The sequence below is a fragment of the Callithrix jacchus genome, chromosome X (genome assembly GCF_049354715.1).
Source record: "Callithrix jacchus isolate 240 chromosome X, calJac240_pri, whole genome shotgun sequence".
Classification (NCBI taxonomy): domain Eukaryota; kingdom Metazoa; phylum Chordata; class Mammalia; order Primates; family Cebidae; genus Callithrix; species Callithrix jacchus.
Window position 1 is genome coordinate 100,906,023 of NC_133524.1, and position 16,067 is coordinate 100,922,089.

The following is a 16,067-nucleotide window of genomic DNA, read 5'->3' on the forward strand; positions in this document are numbered from 1 at the left end:
TCTTAAAGTTAGAAAATAGAGAATTTGATCCATAAAACATTTTGGGGTAGATATGCAAAAAACTAAACCTTACTGATTTAGAAATTTTTATTTTGACAGAAGCGATCCAAGCAGCGGAAGTTACAGCAGAAGGCCTTCCGCAAGAGGCAGCTGAAGGAGCAGAGGCAGGCCCGGAAGGAGAGGCTCAGTGGGCTCTTCCTTAATGAAGAGGTGCTGTCCTTGAAAGTGACTGAGGAAGACCATGAAGCAGATGTTGATGTTTTGATGTAATAAGGGTGAATTTATCAGCGTTCTTTGTGAGCATTAACATACTCCATCCTTATTGGTTTACATGCTTCCTGACCAAAATTTTGGTTAGGGCTGTGCTGATATACCATTAATAATTTAGGCCAGTGGTTCTTGGCAGGTGGTCCCAGGACCTGCAGCTTTAGCATCACCTGAGAAGTTGGTATGAATGCATACTAGTGGGCCCCACACTCAGACTTAGTGAATCAGAAACCAACAGGGAGGTGCCTAGCATTGTTTCTTAACAAGTGCAGGGTTATTCTGATGCACACTCTAGTTTAAGAACCACGACTTGAGTAAATGTTTTGACTGTTTAAAGTTTATGGTGGTGAAGTGGGCTTCTTCAAAGACTAGTACATATACTGTTTAGAAGATTTCAAGGTACTGCTGACAGTTTATTATGTCAGTATAAATACATGCGTAGAGATCGCAATTTAGTTCCCTTCTTAATGTTATGATTTCTTAGTTTACTTTTCCTAAAGGACCATAGCATAATTCTTGATTCCTGGTGGAAATCTTATTCTGAGGTGTGGGGGTGGGCAAGGTGTGGATTGCTGTTTACTGTAGTGCCTTCATTAGGTTTAGTTCTGTCTGTTTTCATTCGTTATTGACTCAAAGGTATAAGAACAGGCCCTAGTCTTTTTCCCATTAGATTTGTTTTTGTTTTTTACTTTATATAAGTTCAGAATCCTTTTTTGTTAAGTGATGACTACTAATGAAACAGTGTTACTAGTAGCCAAATTTTAGACTTGATACTATGTTGATTAATATTTAAATGGTGAAAGTAATTAGGCAAAATAAGCAATTCTGCTTTTCTGTTGCTTTCAGAAATTTTAGGCTGTAAAATTGTCTCAGGCAGGAAATCAGTCTATATCTCTCTCATGTTCTTATTGTAGTAATTTTTTTTTCAGCACAGCTCTAATTTTTAAATATTTGGTGTAACATCTTCTGGCATGTGACCTAGTTAAAAATGTTGAAAATTAACTGATGAAAACCCTTATAGTTCTGCTAAACTTCTCTATAAATTGCTAGAAACATACAGAGCAATGAGATACAGAAAACACCTTAGCTTGTTGGTTATTAATAGAGCTCTAATTTTAACTGTGAAATCATAGAGTTTCTTTAAATGTTTTCATAGAGAGTTTGTTATGAACATTAGAAATAGAGTGATTCCTTTTCTTCTACCACATGTCTTGAACATTCACATGGGTTGAAGATGGAAACTGATACTACTGACAATCAAGCTGCTTTCTGGCTTTCATAATTTTCATATTGTGGATAGCGTTTTGAAGGTGATCGTGATTCTGTAGGAAGAGCTGTAATCAATATTTTTCAAACTCTAGAGTACAGAGGTTAATTAGATTTCTACTTTTTTTTTACTTTTTGTTATGTCAAGTAGCTTATTAAGAAAAAGATTCATGACTTAAATTCTTAATTCTCAGTTGATACAAAGGCTTGTAATCATGTTTTAAAATTTTGATTTCATTTTGGTTCCTAAAGGTTAAAGAATGAAAACTGAGGATAAAAATTAATACATTGCAGCTTTGCCAAGGTCTGTGGTACGGCCATAACCCTCATTTGAAATTTTTACTAAAATAAAACATATATGTGCCTATGGCTTTCAATTGGAGTAGTCCTTACTTTCCCCCTCCCCTTCTTTGGTTCTCCTAACCAGCTTAGAGGACCCAAAGAGAGCTTGGGGATAGACACCAGAATATTCTGTGGAGATGGAACAACTTAACCTCATTGTTTTCCCTTCCAAGTGTAGAAAGAGAGCAGAGTAACTGTATCTAAGTTCTCTACCTGCTCTCAGCAAAAGCAAAATCCCACAAAATGATTGCCTGCCATCTATACCTATTTATTCTTCAAGGGAAACAGACCACTTTTGGAGACCATAGAGCAGCATTATCTGTTCAAATGGTTAGAAACGATTTACTTTACAGTGACCAGTAAAATGAAATCTTAAACAAGGTCATGATGTAATTTAAGATAAACTCCTCTACTCTCCCAATAATCACAGAGTCTTATTACTTTCAGTTTAACTTGAGTCACTAGTAAACAAGTTTACCAAAGTGCCCCAAAGTCAATTTTTAAAGTTTCTAAAGTTTTGAATGTTTATAGAAGTGCATCATGAAATTTTGTGTAAATCCAGATTTACACAGTGTCATTATAGTACTATAAATTAGAGATCGTCCATAAAGTTGGGTTGAAGGCGATTGAAAATATTTCCTTTGATTAAAAGAAAATAATTAAATAAGTTGGGCTTGCTTATGATCCAAGAGGGAGATTAAATAGTCTTCTGTCCCCCCAAAAAAGAAACTAGCAGAAAAAGACATAGAAAGCTCTTTTGTCTCTGTTCATGTGCTATACTTCTTTTCTGTTTTAATATCTCATATAGATAATACAAAGTTTGAACTGCTTTTTTTCTTGGAGCAAGTAATAATTTATTCAATATGGTATATCTCTGAGTTCAATTTAAAATAATTCAGTAGATTATTTCAATTTAAAACAATCTAACCTAGTAAATTATTATATTAATTTAAATACAAATGCTAACTAACCAGTTAATAAAGCTAGACTTACTTGCTCTAGTATTGGTTCTCATCTGTAGAGAACTGACATTGGAGCACATTTTAAGTCTCCCTTTTGAAAATAAATCTTGTTAACTGAGGGCGTAATAAATTTCCCACAGATTTATCCAGAAACATTTTATTAGCGATCTTATAGTGTATCTCAGTTCCTACCACAGCTTTTTTAAAGGATGAGACTTGCATTTAACAAAACAACATATATAATATTTTTCTATAGTTTTGCAACTGAATTAAAGGAAGGTGGTGTGTTATAATGTGTAGTGAGGCATAAAGGGCCTCATTCTGTCCCAACAAGAACTTAGAATTAAAATAACATTTTTTTTTTCGTGAGACTTACCTCATTTTTGTTAGACTATGGAAGATTTGTCCAGTTCCTCTATCCCTTGGATAAATTAGATATTGCTGAATTAATCTCAGAAACTGACTTATAAAATAATGACTCTTTATAGATTGGGTGAACTTCTCATTTTATTTAGCTTTTAAAAGTGCTAAATCCTCTCATAAAGGAAAAATTACAGGAAACTACTATGTAAAGGTATCCGGATTCCGATGATCTTTAAAAATTATGAAATATAGCAAGTGTCTTCATATTTTAGCCAGGAATTTAATATACAACCAATATGGAAGTCTTGTTTGTTTCTGGGTTCTCCAGCAGAGACTTTTTGTTTGTGGCTTACTCTGTGTAGCCTCATGTGCCTTAAAGGGGTGAACTCTGTACTTTTTGTCAATATCAGGCTTTTCAAAACTCAAAAACAATCCAAGTGTTGTAACTTGTTTTGCATAATGCCCATGGAATTAGATATCAGTAAGCAAAGCCATTAAATTGAACCAATCGATGGTAATAGAGTATAAAACCAAAAACCTTCAAATCTTAAATTTCATTTGCGTAATGGTATTTTTGGCCTAGCAAGATCATTGAAGAGCCTTGAAAGTTATCTAAAGTGTGGCTTAATGTATTTTTTTTATCTCTGAAAAAGATCATATGCCATGATACTTCTTCAAACCAGATCACTTTTAATATCTGGAAAGATAATTTTCAGGGTACAGACAAAAGCACTTAAGGACAGAGATTACATAGCAAGTTGATTCTCTAGGAATTCTTCAAATTCATTTGTGTAATAGCTGGAACACACTCCTTTAGTTTAACAAATGACCTTTTAGCACTTCTGTCTTCAAGGAAAACATTTGTTTGGAATTGGTGGAGGGTACTCACAGTTTGTTTATAGTTTGGGACGATTAATAGGAAAATCCCCAGTTGCATTTAAGTGATAGTGTTGATGTTGAGTGTTACTGACTCATTCAACATGTCTGAACTAGAAGTAAATTTAATCATGAAAAGTACTATTAGGAAATAAGTATTTGTATACACATGTACTGTGGTAACTTTGGATTCATTTTAAGTCTGATAAAGTAAGATAAACTTTGTCTTAAAGATAAAATTATGCTAAGTGAATAAAAATAATCTGAGATATTTTAAGCTAGGCATCTTTGTTAGCATAGTATCTGGAACATAGCTACTTATAATGCTTAGGTCTTATTTCTTTGGAAAATAATTTACTTATTCCAAAAGGCTTAGAAGGAACTCTGAAAATTCTTCTAAATGGCCATTAAAAATAAGGAAGTTGCATGGTACAGCTGAAGATCTGAGTTGACTCACTAAAATTTTATTTTCCTGTTTTTTAACACAAAATTATTTATTTTTGGCTTTCCCTCCAGTTATTTTTTTAAATAAAGGTAGTGTTTTAACCTAGATCATATATAACAGCAAATTAAATTTTAATTTGACACCCCTACCAAACTCAGAAAAACTTATTTTGTCTTCTCTACATTCAATATATAGTACTTTTCTTAATTGTCAGATTTCTTTGTTACATCTTTGTGGCCAAGAAAACCTGTGGAAATTTGTGTTCATTTTTGTGGTGAGGGATGGAGGAGAAAAAGAGACTTGCTCTAATTATGCATATACATTTTAACTACGTAAAGGTAGTTGTAGACTATATTTATAAAAAACAAGTTAACACTTACTATTCTGAATTGTTCTAAAGAACAGTGGTCTGAAGCCATGACTTGTTTTGTGGAGCTGCTGGCTTTTAACAGTAGCTGACCTGTTGGATTTAAATTGAGACTGAATTTGAGGTTTGTGGTTAGGTTATCTACCTGAGGCTTTTAGCAATGGAGCGGTAATGTCTTTTCCTGTAGTGGATCCATTTAATTTCCTATTTGAGTACTCTAACCAAGTATTATCTATTCTGAATCTTTGCATTGGGAATTTAAGGACTGTTATCAAAAACTATTAATAATAAACACAAGTAAATGCAAAACAATTCACAGATGGGTAAAAATTTCAAATTGTGGGTTTGTTTTTGTTCTTTTGCTTTTTAGTTTCAAAGATTAGTTATGTAGCAGCAATATCATAACCAAAGCAAGTAGGAAGTTGACTGGTTTGGAGAATCTTCAAGTAGTCATAAATGCTGTAATGTATCAGATTGTTAACCAGGATTTTTTTTCCTGTATTCCTGCTAAAGGTATTACTACATTAATGCACTTTTGTATATATACCTGTCTTCTGTACATTCTGTACTTACTACAGTGTATATAAAGCCTGTTTTCCCTGAAGCTGTGAGGGAATAACAATAGCTGTATCACAAGTCGTTTCTATTTTGAGTTCCTTCTTGTACTTAAAAGTAGTTCAATAGTGAAATCCAAATGAGTGTGTATGGTTGCAATTAAAACTGGCGATGTGGCAGAGCTGTCTTTTGAAACTGAATACCAGAATGAAAAGTGTTGTTTTGGTTAAGAACTCTTATAATATCATACTGTTTCTTTTGATGTACCCTGAGTTGTTTCAAACCCCACTCACTGCTGCTTACAACTTTATATTCTGAATAAGCTCCTTTCATGCTCTATCCCAGAGTATTTACCAACAGAGAAGAACTGCTTCCATTTCTTATGCTCACAGTTTGGTTATGGCTTTATAAACCTTTATTTGGTGAAAGCCCCAGATACCCAAATATCATTGGCAAAATACTTTTTTCTGGAGAGATCAGATTTCTAGAGAGGTTAGCATTCATAGTAGGTGAAAATTATGTCTAATTTTTAAAAATCCATACTATTACTGGGAAGCAGGTCTTATTTTTGTTGACAAAAAATAGATTTTCCTTATATATTGATTTAGAATCTTAAGTTAGAATTTTTTTTTGTTTTTTTTTTTTGAGACGGAGTTTCGCTCTTGTTACCCAGGCTAGAGTGCATTGGCGCGATCTCGGCTCACCGCAACCTCCGCCTCCTGGGTTCAGGCAATTCTCCTGCCTCAGCCTCCTGAGTAGCTGGTATTACAGGCACGCACCACCATGCCCAGCTGATTTTTTGTATTTTTAGTAGATACGGGGTTTCATCATGTTGACCAGGATGATCTTGATCTCTTGACCTCGTGATCCACCCGCCTCGGCCTCCCAAAGTGCTGGGATTACAGGCTTGAGCCACTGCGCCGGCCCCAAGTTAGAATTTTATAAAAGAAAATGTCTGAGCAGTTTTATGTATAGAGGAGCAATTGAGCTTTTCAGCAGCAACTTTATCTTTTGCCACTAGAGGGAGATCTGTGGTTGCTTTCTCCTTTGAAGAATAGCTGCTTTGCTTTTGTTTTTAATTTGTAAGGTTGAAATAGACCTTATTCTCAAAAATCCTTTAGTGTTATTAAATACTTTCATTTATTAGTCAAAAGGTAAGTTAAGCTTGCTTAATGATGCCAATCTTATTCATGCTTTTCTGTAATCTTCAATTTTTAATAAATGTGAGTTAGATATTAGGTGAAATGTACGTGTGTGTGTTTCTTTTCTTAGGTACTCTAGAGCTCCAATTTGGCTAGGGACTACCATAATGGGCAGTATGTTAGGTACTAGCCACATATGGATATTTAAATGAATTAAAATTTAAGTAAAATTTAAAATGTAGTTCCTTAGTCTCATTAGCAATACTTCAAGTATCCAATAGCTACCATGTGGCTACAAGGTATTTACTGTATTTAAAAGCATGGAATATAGAACATTTCCATCATCACAGAAAGTTCTGTTGGACAGTGCTGCTCTAGAGATTTGCTGGTTTATGTAGTGACCATTATCACTATTTTATCAGTGAACAGTAATTAGTGGCTAAAAACTGCTTCCCATAGTTAACTGTTGTAGGTCATTGGTGTGAGAGGGAAAGCAAACTATTTTTTTCTTTTTTTTAAGACTCACTCTGTCACTCAGGCTGGTGTGCAATGGTGCCTTCATAACCCATAGCAGCTTTAACCTCCTAGGGTCCAGCAACCCTCCCACCTTAGCCTCCCAAGTAGCTAGGACCATGGGTACATGCCACCATACTCAGCTGATTTTTAAATTTTTTTGTAGAGATGAGGTCTCTACAAAAAGTTTTTTTGCCTAGGCTAGTCTCGAACTCCTGGGCTCAAGCAGTCCTCCTGCCTTGGCCTCCCAAAGTACTGGGGTTATAGGTGTGAGCCACTGTACCCAGCTTGTATTTCATTTTCTGCTTCATAAAAGCCACTATCAAATTTGAGAACTTGGTGGTTTAATAGAGAAAGTTCTCAGAATTACCATTTTATTTGACTGTAAGATTCAATGTTTGAATAATGTGAGAAGTTTGGGCCAGTTTCACAGTTTTTATTGTTGCAGGATGCTGCCATGCAGCTTTCTCTATGAGTTGGTTCTTTGATGCAAAAAAATAAAAATAAAACACTTGTAAATGACAGTGCTGGGACACAGAACTGAATACATTTTAAAAGACTCCAGTTGTTTAAAACTATGCTTACAAATACGTACAAACGTGATTTTTGGAAACATCCCTCAGAGTGTTTTTTTTTTTTTTTTTTTTTGAGATAGTGTCTCACTCTGCCACTTAGGCTGGAGTGCAGTGGTATGAGGACTGCACATCTCTGTAACCTCTGCCTCCTGGATTCAAGCGATTCTTCTGTCTCAGCCTCCAGGGTAGCTGGGACTACAGGTACCTGCCATCCCACCTGGCTATTTTTTGTATTTTTAGTAGAGATGGGGTTTCACCATGTTGGCTAGGCTGTTCTTGAGCTCTTGACCTCAGGTGATCCACCAACCTCGGCCTCCCAAAGTGCTGGATTATAGGCATGAGCCACCACGCCTGGCCCAGAGTGTTTTTTCTTTATTAATTCTTGTGAGAGCCTTCATAGTCACTGTTACTTGGGTTGGACAATCCTTTGCCCTCTCACCATGAGTTTGGATCTCATGGGAAGTGGGATGTTTGTATTATGGTATCCTTGTTTCTTAGTAATTGGTTAGTAGATACTAGATTTAGGTACAGTGTTGCGTCTCTTTGGAATGAGCTAACATTTTTAACATTCCAGTTTATTCCTTTGTTACCAGGATCCTTTATATGCTTTTTTTTAATCTTAAAAATATATATTTGAATTGGATTTATGTATTTTCAACTTTGTATTACAAAGAATTTTGGCTGAGCGTGATGGCTCACACCTGTAATCCCAGTACTTTGGGAGGCCAAGATGAGTGGATCACTTGAGGTCAGGAGTTCAAGACCAGTCTGCCAACACGGCAAAACCCTGTCTCTACTACTAAAAATACAAAAAAATAAAATTAGCAAGACATGGTGGTGTGCACCTGTAACCTCAGCTACTCAGGAGGCTGAGGCAGAATAATCACTTGAACCTGGGAGGTGGAGGTTGTAGTGAGCCAAGATCGTGCCACTGCACTCCAGGGTGAGACCCTGTCTCCAAAAACAAACATACAAACAAACAATTTCAAGTAGAGAGAACAGTAAGATGAATCCACACATACTCGTATCCACTTCAACTCTTTTCTCACAATCTTGTTTCTTTTACTCCCACCTACCCACTCACCTTACCTCAACTCCCAGTGATGATACTAAAGCAAACCCCAGGTGACATACTTCATTTTTTAATATGTGAACATATGATTTTTAAAAGGTAAAGACACTCTTTTTTTTTTTGAGATAGGGTTTCACTCTGTCACTCAGGCTGGAGTACAGTGGTGCAGTCATAGTTCACTGTAGCCTCAACCCAGGCCCAAACAGTCTTCCTTCCTCAGTCACCCAAGGTTTTGGGACCACTGATGTGCACAACCATGCCTGACTAATTGTTTTGTTTTATTTAGAGATGGAGTCTCTGTGTCGCCCAAGCTGATCTTGAACTCCTGAGCTCAAATGATCCACTTACCTTGGCCTCCCAAAGTCCTGGGATTACAAGTGTTAGCCACCACACCCCAGGCTTCCTGTTTTGTATATTTTGTATATAATTACGATACCATTATCATACCTCCTTAATATTTATTTAAATATACCTTGCTTATTTATAAAAATTGTTCCATGTCAGATATCTGGTCTACTTATTTGAAATCACAGTCATAACCATTTGTGTTAATTTCAGAATCATTCTGCATTTTGCTAGCACCAGGGTAGAACAGTTATTTTGGTGTCTTGAGCACGTTTTAATTGAAAGTGAAGTATCTATTGTTCTTAGATAAAAATAAATTCTAGTTGTTTTCCTCACTACTTTGTTATTAAAAGCCACAGGATAATTTGAGTACCAGGCAGGAAAGTAACTGTTCAAAATAAGCTGAGCCAGGTATTTTCTGTCCCACCTTACCTCTGGGCTTAAGAATTTTCTCTCTTTTTTTTTTTTAGCTAAAATTGGCCCACATGGCACAGATTTGACTACCTAGTATTTTTTTTTTTAATTAAGGATCGTATGGGGGATATAAGGAAAGATAGTCATTTTTAACCTTTTATTTATTAGAAATTAAATCTTTGTTTAACATATAACTGAGACTAATGGTTTTTATTTTGCATTTTAACTTGCCGGAGTATGCTTTCCAAATAAATTGTAGAATTTGAGAACTTGAAAGGACTTTGGAGATCATCTGTCTTGGTATTCAAACTTGAGCAGTGGATCAGAATCCTCAGGAGGGTTTGTTAAAACATCGATGGTCAAGCTCCACCCCCAGAGATTCTGATTGAGTAGGTCTGGGGTGGGACTTGGGAATTTTCATTTTTTGAAGAGGTCCTCCTATGTGATGCTGCTCATCCAGTGAACACACAGAATTATTGATGCAGCTCAGTCCCTTTTTCTCCCTCCCTGCAAATGAAAAAATTACACTAGGAGGAAAGTTACTTCTTTGTCCAAAACTGGTTAGTGACACAGCCAAATCTAAATCTAAATCTTGAGGTGACTTACCCTAAATCCAGTGCTTTTTCTGTTATATGTTTTTTCCCTTCTGAGTAGTTGGCTCCCAAAGCTTTCTTTCAAGTCTCCTCTACATATGTGAATTTTCTTGGTAGTAGTAAATCTTCAGTCTTTCTAGGGCAGCAGTTTCTAACCTGGAGTCTAGCGATCAAAATTTGTTTGCTGATAGTTTTTCTATGGAGGGTTTCACATCTTTTATCAAGTTCTCAAGTGAATTTTCTTCTCACTAATGACTAACAGTGTGTTTTTAGGACGGTTTTGTTTTTTGCAAATAACCAAGGGTCATTTGGAAGCTGTCTGGTGGTTGATGGGAGTGAGAAAACTGGATATTTCTGGATTTGGTCAATGAAGTATAATTGTTTAAATAATGACCCTGGTTTTTTGTGTATGTGGCCTTAAAACTGGTGTTGATATATATTAAAGAGTTCCAGAAATATCTTGGGAAAGACAACATTATTAGACTAGGTGTATCAGGGTAACATAGAATGAAGATGATATTAATTTGGATGTATTAGCTCTGGCTTATTGATTAAAAATAGTTTGTATTGCTTTATAATCATTAAATGTACTCTAGAGAAATCTTCCACTAATGTTTTAGAAATATTGGGTTAGATTTCACATAATCACTTATCAAATCTGAGATAACAGAGCTAGTTGATACTCTGAAAACTTGAATGAGATATAGACTTTTTGATTTAATGGTCATTAAATCAGTCTCTCTATTTTGCGGATGAGAAGCTTGAGGTCCAGATTACATGGCTGGTTGATGACAAATTAAGGGCTAGAATCTTAATTTGTCATCCAAGTGATACACTTGGATGTAGTGTATCACGCTGTATCATGCTGCTACTTTTTACACTGATTTGCACACTTGTACAACTCACACCAAGAAATCGGGAGAAACCACCTTAAGATTTTGGTATAGAACAGTGGTCCCAGTGTGTGGATCAGCAAAATCAGCATCACTTGGCAATTTGTAGGCAGTACAAACTCTCAGGATCTACCCTAGACCTACTGAGTAAGACATTCCAGGGGAGGGGCCCAGCAATCTGTATTTTTTTGGTTTGTTTTTTGAGACAGGGTCTCACTTTGTCATCCAGGCTGGAGTGCAGTGGGGCGACCACCACTCACTGCAGCCTCGACCTCCTGAGCTCAAACAATCCTCCCACCTCAGCCCCTTAACTAGCTGGGACTACAGGCATGCGCCACCATGCCCTGCTAATTTTTGTACTTTTTATAGAGACAGGGTTTCCCCATGCTGCCCAGACTTGTCTGGAACTCCTGAGCTCAAGCCATCTGCCCGCCTCAGCCTCCCAAAGTGCTGGGACTACAAGCATGAGCCACTGCGCCCAAACAACAATTCGTGTTTCAACAAGCCTGCCAGAGGATTCTGATGGACATTCAAGTTTGAGAACCACTGGTATAGAGTACTGTATTTTTGGCTGAACATCAGAATCATCTGGGAACTTTTAGAAAATACTGGTGCCAGGCCAGGCGCAGTGGCTCGTTCGTGGAATCCCAGCACTTTGGGAGGCTGAGGCAAGCAGATCACCTCTAATTTTAATGCCAAGAAGTAGGAAGGAAATAATCTAAAGAAGCTATATGAAAACTTTTCCACAATTCCACATTGTTATATTGATCATTTTGGTACCAGTGAAAAGTTCATTATGTGGCACAGGCCGCATGTAGACTGCTGCTTCTAGGCACTACTCAAATGTTTATTGTATCTTTGGCTTGTATGTCATTCTGCCTTAAATTAAGGTTGATTTGTCTGTCTTTCCCACTAGTCCATGTTTTCATTGTTACATCCTTGTGGTTCCTTGTGCCTGTGTAAAGAACTGTGTTAATTTGATAGCTTTGTCAATCTAAGATTAATGGAGATTTCAGTTCAAATAGGTTACATTAAAAACCCTAACACCATCACTCTTCATTTTCTCCTGTTTTTAAGGGAGTACTTACTGAAAGCTTTGTAAATCCCTGTTCCTTTCCAAATGATTTAGGTCATGATAATGATGCTTATTAAGGTTACAAGTTCTAGTCATTGCAAAACAAAGCAAAGCTATTTAAAGGCTGATGAAATGATAATTTGTGATTCTTAAATATCTTATTGACATGTATTAAAATCTAGACTGTTTCTCTTAGTATTATATTATCCAAAATTTATCTGTAATATATGTCATTTTATATATCTGCACAACACCCATATGATAAAAATGTGCCAAAATATATATAGGGGGATCATCATTTGAGCTTAATTTTTGCCCACAAATTTTCTGCATACTCGAATATTTATGTCTGCTTATAGCTAGAATAAACTCATTAGCTTATAAATTTAGAGCTTCTCACTGCCTTACAAGGGAGAAATAGTCTTTCAGTGAGCCTGGCAACACTGATGTGTGATTAATCATTTTACTTAGTTGATTCATCTGTGATCACAGTACAACAAAAATGTCACGTTTGCTTAGCAGTGTTAACTCCATTTATCTCATTTGCATTTAGAAAACTGCCTTGTCATCAGTATAGTATGAATATGTCTAAATAAGATAGTTATTAAAAGATTTATTTCCAGCCAGGAGTGGTGGCTCATACCTGTAATTCCAGCACTTTAGGAGGCCAAGGTGGGAGGATCACTTGAGGTCAGGAGTTCAAGAGCAGCCTGCCCAACATGGTGAAACCCTGTCTACTAAAAATACAAAAAAAATTAGCCTGGTGTGGTGGCAGGTGCCAGTAATCCCAGCTCCTTGAGAGGCTGAGGCAGGAGAACTGCTTGAACCTGGGAGTCAGAGGTTGCAGTGAGCTGAGATCATGCCACTGCACTCAGGCCTGGGTGACAGTGAGACTCCATCTCAGAAGATAATAAAAATTAAAGATTTATTTCCACTGGGAGTAGGGCCATTTAAAAATATCCTAAGGGTTGGACACAGTGGCTCACACCTGTAATCCCAGCACTTTGGGAGGACGAGGCAGTCGGATCACTTGAGGTCAGAAGTTCAAGACCAGCCTGGCCAACAGGGTGAAACCCCATCTCTACTAAAAATAAAAAAAACCGGGCATGGTGGTGGGCACCTGTAGTCCCAGCTACTCAGGGAGGCTGAGGCAGGAGCCTCAGGAATTGGAGGTTGCAGTGAGCCAGGGTTGCACCACTGCACTTCAGCTTGGGTGACAGTGAGACTCTGTCTCAAATAAATAAATAAATCCTAAGAAAATTCAGATTGAGTAAATATTTTATCGTTTATAAAGCCACTATTTGTAGCAGAGTGGTTTAACACATTGCTTTTCCTTAATTTCTAAAAGAAATCTTTTTCAATTAAAATGTTCATATTCATCATCTACCATTCCCCACGTTAATACATAATTTATTGAAATATTTAATGTTATCACTTTTTAATTAAATTGTCTACCAGTTCTATCTGATATCTGATTTTTTGGTTGTAAACTTTGTTAAGTCAATATTTGGTATATATATAAAACATATAAAAACATTAAGTCATCATGGAGGACACCCGATTACCTAGCACTTCGCATTGGATAGAGATAATACCATCTTTGTTAACGTACCTCTGAAAGAAAAAAACATAAATTTCAATGGCCTATTATATGTGTGTTCCTTGGTTCAGGATTATATATAACTAGTTGGTTTGAGTCAGAATGAACTCAAATGAAACCAAACAGACATAATTTATAAAATCCATACTCCATGAAACTCAACAGGACAAACAACTCCATTTCCTCAACTAAAAAACTGCAAGGGAGAGGAAGTTAGAGGGGGAGGCCTATCAATTAAAAGACACATTAGAACCATATTAACTAATTTCAATATATGGGCCTTACTGGAGTCCTGATTCAAACAAACTTTTTAAAAAAGTCAAGGAAAATGTGAACACCGAATATTCAGTGATCTTAAATATTAAGGAATCATTTTTTCCTGGTGTGATTATGGTTATCTTTAATTTTTTAATAGTTTAGATATGTATTTAAATATTTACGTAAGAAATCATATAAAAAACAAGCCAGGTTGGAGTAAAGTGTGAGGTAAAGATGAAAGAAGATTGGCATGAATGGATAATTGTTGAAGCTGGGTGAGAGGTACATGGGAGTTAGTTAAACTTATTCCTTTGGCTTTTAAATGCTTGAAAAGTTTAGACCAGGTATGATGGCTCATGCCTGTAATCCCAGCATTTTGGGAGGCCCACGCAGGCAGATCCCTTAAGCCTAGGAGTTCGAGACCAGCCTGGGTAACATGGCAAAACCCTATCTCTACAAAAAATACAAAAATTAGCCTGGCATGGTAGTGAACGTCTGGGCACTGAGGTGTGAGGATCACTTGAGCCTGGGAGGTTGAGGCTGCAGTGAGCAGAGATGGCACCACTGCTCTCTAGCCTGGGAGCCAGAGTGAGACCCTGTCTCAAAAAAAAAAAAAAAAAAAAGGTGGAAAAAAGTAGTAGTAAGACCCAAAAAGGAAAACATATGGATAAATCTAAAACATAAGCAGTATGTGATAATGTACTAGAAAGTAGATTATTCTAGGGGTGTAAAAAAAGCAAGAATTGAAATAAGATAAAAATAGCACATGCCCAAGTGGGAGCAAGGGTGCAAAAGAACCAGAACTTGGTGAAACTTTAGCAGTATCTACTACAGCTGAGCATATGCATACTTTAATATGCCAGCAATTCTACCCCTAGATAAATACCCAAAGGAAATTATGTACAACACATACACCCCAAAAACTAGGGCTTAGCCTGGGAGGTCTCATTGGCTTTGCCCAGGAAAGAATTTAAGGGTAAGCCAGTGATGTTAAATAGCAATCTTCTGCTTCTTGTGGAGCAGGGTTAACTTGTAGGCAGTGCTCCTGGAGTTGACAAGTATTGGCTGTTGGCAACTGTATTTATAATCACCCATACCCACTTTCAATCACGCAAATTAAGAGGCAGGTTAATGCAAATTGAGAGGTGGGTTATTTTGAACTCTCTAGAAAAGGGATGGTGACTTCTGGATCATTGCCATGAAAAGGGGTAGTAATTTCCAGGTTGTTGCTGTGGCATTTGTAAACTGTCATACTGCTGTAGGAGTGTCTTATGCAAATAAGCAATGAGGGCAGCTAGGGATCACTTGTCGCCATCTGCTGGTTTCCACCGGTTTTGTTTGTCGTTTTTTGCTTCATCCTGTTTGGACTAAGAATTAAGTCCTGCCAGTCTCCTACCCCATTCTCCCTTCAGAGGTTATTTTTCCTTAATCTTAGGGCTGCAGAAGAGCAGTTTTGTAACTTTTTGCTGATTTTATGGTGTAGGCCCTGCCTAGCATTGGAGCAGTAAAAATCTATGGATACCTGATTTAAAGGGGCCAACAGCAGGATGCTTTTATTCTCTAGGTGAGAAGACAGGATGGGTTGGAAGCCTTGTGTCAGTATCCTCTTTACATGCAGTTGTTGTAGTCTAGAAGACACAAAACTTTCGTTAAGAGATTAAACAAGCAAGGACCAAAAATTAATAATAATAAAATAGCTATTAGATATCTTTAGGAAAGGTAAAAACCAGGTGAGAATAATAGGTGTGTTTCATTACTGCACCATACTTCTCTTTGTCATGCTTTGTGTTTGCAAAACAATAGTTTTAAGTCTTTCAGAATTTTGTAAGTGTAGGTCATGTTGCATTCTTTTTATGCCTGTGGGGACTCATAAAAAAGGTTTAATCATGGATGGTGTATCCAATTAGTGACTCCCTGAAGTTTAACAGTAGTGGGGGTATTTAACAATACTTGATAAGGGCCCTTTCATTTTCATTGTAATTGATTCTCAAGGGATTTTAAAAAGTTTTTAGTAAGACTAAGTCTTCACTTTGAACAGAGGAGGTATTTTTTCTTTCCTTTGTGGGACAGGGCAATACTTTATTTTTATAATTTTGAAAGGTCTTTTGAATCTGGCCTAAATTTTGGTAGTGATTCCACATAAA

At 36.7% G+C, this 16,067-nt stretch overlaps 1 protein-coding gene across 2 annotated transcripts in view; it reads left to right on the forward strand.

Moving 5' to 3' along the window:
- The window catches only part of FAM199X (family with sequence similarity 199, X-linked), a 31,445-nt gene extending 24,757 nt beyond the window's left edge, over window positions 1-6,688 (forward strand). For both annotated transcript variants that reach the window (XM_002763140.6, XM_008989711.5), the window contains exon 6: window positions 100-6,688. In XM_002763140.6, the coding sequence (XP_002763186.1) occupies window positions 100-270 (171 nt within the window). In that variant the 3' untranslated portion in view covers window positions 271-6,688. The remainder of the gene's footprint in view (window positions 1-99) is intronic.
- The last annotated feature ends 9,379 nt before the right edge of the window (window positions 6,689-16,067 follow it).